General features: G+C 59.5%; 1 protein-coding gene across 4 annotated transcripts in view; it reads right to left on the bottom strand.

The window, feature by feature from the left end:
• The window catches only part of Akap17a (A-kinase anchoring protein 17A), an 11,465-nt gene continuing 6,599 nt past the window's right edge, over positions 1–4,866 (bottom strand). For 3 of the 4 annotated variants that reach the window (XM_070009293.1, XM_070009295.1, XM_070009294.1), the window contains exons 3-6: positions 4,843–4,866; positions 3,344–3,492; positions 2,137–2,377; positions 1–795 (exon numbers count right to left, since the gene is read on the bottom strand). The exon at positions 4,843–4,866 is cut by the window's right edge and continues 775 nt beyond it. In XM_070009293.1, the coding sequence (XP_069865394.1) occupies positions 34–795; positions 2,137–2,377; positions 3,344–3,492; positions 4,843–4,866 (1,176 nt within the window). In that variant the 3' untranslated portion in view covers positions 1–33. The remainder of the gene's footprint in view (positions 796–2,136; positions 2,378–3,343; positions 3,493–4,842) is intronic. The other variant, XM_070009296.1, reaches the window with a different exon arrangement.

Here is a 4,866-nt window from a genome sequence, read left to right as displayed (position 1 = left end):
GACCCCAGCCTATCCCCCCCTCTCCTTTTCCTTCTACCTGTTCCAGGCGCTGCGCTGGTGCCGCCGTCCGGGCGAGCGCGAACGCGAGCCCGTGTCCCCCCTGCGCCGGCCATGGTGCCGCCGTCCGCGCTGTCCGTCCGTCCTGGGCCGACGGCGGCGCCGTCCGTCCTCCGAGGACGATGAGGACGACGAGGACGACGGGGCGTCGGGGTCCTGGGTGCGAGAGGCGACGCTGGACGTGGTCAGACGAGGCCGGGGCCGGTGTTCGGGGACGCAGGCCAGCACGGCGGTGGTCATCGAGGCTGCGGTGGCACCGGCCATCGCGTCTGCGTCCCCTGAGTCCAGTTTCGGCTTCGTACTGACCGTGGTCGAGGCTGCGGTGGCACCGGCCATCGCGTCTGCGTCCCCTGTGTCCACGTTCGAGGCTGCGGTGGCACCGGCCGTCGCGTCTGCGTCCCGTGTGTCCAGTTTCGGCCTCGTGGTGGGACTCGTGTCCCCGTCGTGACTCGCACTCAGGGCCTGGACCGACCGCAGCAGCCGCAGCACGGGCCTGAGCAGGGCGTCCTCGCTGGGGGAGGCCGTGGGGGCCGTGGGGGCCGGGGCGGCCGACCCCTGGGCCAGCAGCAGCCCCAGCAGACGCTCCCGCAGCGCCCGCTCCTTACGCTGCAGGCCCAGGGCCCGGCGCTTCTCCTCCTCCACCCGACGCAGCTCGGCTTCCTGCACCCGGCGGCGCTCGGCCTGCAGACGGCTGCGGCGGCGCTCCTCCTCGCGCTCCCGGGCGGCCAGGCGGGCGGCCTGCGGACAGACGGACGGACGGTGAGACCAACACAGAGACAGAGATCCCCCGGATCAGAGAGACCTAGGACGGCGATCCTCTGGATCACAGGGATCTGTGTGTGCACAGGGATCCCCTAGATCACAGGGATCGAGGACAGTGATCCTCTGGATCACAAGGATCTGTGTGTGCACAGGGATCCCCCGGATCACAGGGATCAAGAACAGTGATCCTCTGGATCACAGGGATCTGTATGTGCACAGGGATCCCCTAGATCACAGGGACCTAACACAGTGATCCTCTGGATCACAGGGATCTGTGTGTGGACAGTGATCGCCTAGATCACAGGGATCTAAGACAGTGATCCTATGGATCACAAGGATCTGTGTGTGTACAGTGATCCCCTAGATCACAGGGATCTAAGACAGTGATCCTCTGGATCACAAGGATCTGTATGTGCACAGGGATCCCCCGGATCACAGGGATCAAGAACAGCGATCCTCTGGATCACAGGGATCTGTATGTGGACAATGATCCCCTAGATCACAGGGATCTAGGACAGCGATCCTCTGGATCACAAGAATCTGTGTGTGGACAGGGATCCCCCGGATCACAGGGATCGAGGACAGCGATCCACCGGATCACAGGGATCTGTGTGTGCACAGTGATCCCCTAGATCACAGGGATCTAAGACAGTGATCCTCTGGATCACAAGGATCTGTATGTGCACAGGGATCCCCCATATCACAGGGATCTAGGACAGCGATCCTCTGGATCACAGGGATCTGTATGTGGACAGTGATCCCCTAGATCACAGGGATCTAAGACAGTGATCCTATGGATCACAAGGATCTGTGTGTGTACAGTGATCCTCCGGATCACAGGGATCTGTATATGGACAGGGATCCCCCAGATCACAAGGATCTAGAACAGCGATCCTCTGGATCACAGGGATCTGTATGTGCACAGGGATCCCCCGGATCACAGGGATCTAGGACAGTGATCCTCTGGATCACAGGGATCTGTATGTGGACAGTGATCCCCTAGATCACAGGGATCTAAGACAGTGATCCTCTGGATCACAAGGATCTGTGTGTGGACAGGGATCCCCCGGATCACAGAGATCTCTGTGTCTGGACAGCGATCCACTGGATCACAGGGATCCATGTGTAGACAGTTATCTCCCAGATCACAGGGATCTAGGACAGTGATCCACCAGATCACAGAGATCTCTGTGTGTGGACAGCGATCCACCGGATCACAGGGATCCATGTATAGACAGTGATCTCCCGGATCACAGGGATCTGTGGATCCCCCCCCCCCCCCCCCCCGATCTCAGGGATCCGCCGAGCGAGACCCACCTTGGCCCGGGCCAGCAGGGCGGCCACCAGCCGCACGGACTGCAGGTTGCGCTGGGCCAGCAGCAGCCGCCGTTCCTCGGCCCGGATCTTCTCCTGCAGCCGCCGCTGCTCCTCGGCCTGCAGCCGGGCCTCCCGCCGCCGCTGCCGCCGCTGCTGCCGGGCCCGCTGCCGCTGCTCCCGCCGCCGCCGCCGCTCCTCCCGGCGCCGGGCCCGCGCCTGGGCCTCCTGCTCCTGCTGCTTCCTGCGGGGCACAGAGACGCATGGACACCAGGCCGAGGATGCACAGCACAGGCCAAGCACAGAGACGCACAGACACCCTGCACAGAGATGCACAGCAGGCAATGCACAGAGACGCACAGACACAGTGCACAGAGACGCACAGCAGACAATGCACAGAGACGGACAGACACAGTGCACAGAGATGCACAGACACAGTGCACAGAGACGCACAGCACACAATGCACAGAGACGGACAGACACAGTGCACAGAGATGCACAGACACAGTGCACAGAGACGCACAGACACAGTGCACAGAGACACACAGACACAGTGCACAGAGACACACAGACACAACGCAGAGATGCACAGCAGACAATGCACAGAGACGCACAGTAGGCAATGCAAAGACGCACAGACACAGTGCACAGAGACGCACAGCAGACAATGCACAGAGATGCACAGACACAGTGCACAGAGACACACGGACACCATGCACAGAGATGCACAGCACAGAATGCACAGAGACGCACAGACACCATGCACAGAGATGCACAGCAGGCAATGCAGAGACGCACAGACACCATGCACAGAGACGCACAGCAGACAATGCACAGAGACACACAGACACAGTGCACAGAGATGCACAGCAGACAATGCACAGAGACGCACAGACACAGTGCACAGAGATGCACAGCAGACAATGCACAGAGACGCACAGACACAGTGCACAGAGATGCACAGCAGACAATGCACAGAGATGCACAGACACCGTGCACAGAGACGCACAGCAGACAATGCACAGACACGCACAGACACAGTGCACAGAGATGCACAGAGTGCACAGAGATGCACAGCACACAATGCACAGCGATGCACAGCAGGCAATGCACAGAGACGCACAGCACACATTGCAGAGATGCACAGCACACACAGCACACACCCAGGCCGGGCTCCCAGACGCACAGACGGACAGACGGACGCGCCCACCTCTCCTCCGCACGCTGCCGCTCCTCCGCCTCCTTCTCCCGCCGCTTCTGCTCCTCCCGCTGCTGCTCCAGCTCCTGCAGCTTCTGACGCTCCAGCTGCCGCTTGCGGATGGATGCGTCGCTCAGGTGCTTCGTGGAGTCAAAGGTCACCTGGGGAGGGACGGACGGACGGATGGATGGATGGATGGATGGATGGATGGATGGATGGATGGATGGATGGGTGGATGGGTGGATGGATGGATGGATGGATGGATGGATGGATGGATGGGTGGATGGGTGGATGGATGGATGGATGGATGGGTGGATGGATGAGTAGAAAGATGGTGTATGATGGGTGAAAGGATGAGTGGAAGGATGGGAAGAAGGATGGGTGGATGGATGGAAGGATGGATGGATGGGTGGATGGGTGGATGGATGAATGGACAGGTGGAAGGATGGGGGGAAGGATGGGAAAGATGGGTGGATAGTTGGGTGGAAGGATGATGAGATGTTGGGTGGATGGAAGAGTGAATCAATGGGTGGATGGATGGATGGGTGGATGGATGGGTGGATGGATGGATGGGTGGATGGATGGGTGGATGGATGGATGGATGGATGGATGGATGGATGGGTGGATGGATGGGTGGATGGATGGATGGATGGATGGGTGGGTGGGTGGATGGATGGATGGATGACTGGATGGATGGATGGGTGGATGGATGGATGGATGGATGGATGGATGGATGGGTGGATGGATGGGTGGATGGATGGATGGATGGATGGGTGGGTGGGTGGATGGATGGATGGATGACTGGATGGATGGATGGGTGGATGGATGGATGGATGGATGAGTGGATGGATGGATGGATGGATGGATGGGTGGATGGATGGATGGATGGATGGATGGATGGGTGGATGGGTGGATGGATGGATGGATGGGTGGAAGGATGGGTGGATGGATGGATGGGTGGGTGGATGGATGGATGGATGGATGGATGGATGAGTGGATGGATGGATGGATGGATGGATGGGTGGATGGATGGATGGATGGATGGATGGATGGGTGGATGGGTGGATGGATGGATGGATGGGTGGAAGGATGGGTGGATGGATGGATGGGTGGGTGGATGGATGGATGGATGGATGGATGGGTGGATGGGGGATGGATGGATGGATGGGTGGATGGATGGATGGATGGATGGGTGGATGGATGGATGGATGGATGGATGGATGGGTGTGTGGATGGATGGATGGATGGATGGATGGGTGGATGGGTGGGTGGATGGATGGATGGATGGGTGGATGGATGGGTGGATGGGTGGATGGATGGATGGATGGATGGGTGGATGGATGAGTGGATGGGTGGATGGATGGATGAGTGGATGGGTGGATGGATGGATGGATGGGTGGATGGATGGGTGGATGGGTGGGTGGATGGATGGATGGATGGGTGGATGGGTGGATGGATGAGTAGATAGATGGATGGGTGGATGGACACACAGACACCCTGTTCCTGCCCACCTTGATGTTGCAGGCCACGGCCTT

This window comes from Dipodomys merriami, unplaced genomic scaffold (genome assembly GCF_024711535.1).
Source record: "Dipodomys merriami isolate MVZ:Mamm:240054 unplaced genomic scaffold, mDipMer1.0.p SCAF_730, whole genome shotgun sequence".
NCBI classification, from domain to species: Eukaryota; Metazoa; Chordata; class Mammalia; order Rodentia; family Heteromyidae; genus Dipodomys; species Dipodomys merriami.
Note: the sequence above shows the minus strand (reverse complement) of the source record. Positions and strands in the feature narration are given on the sequence as shown.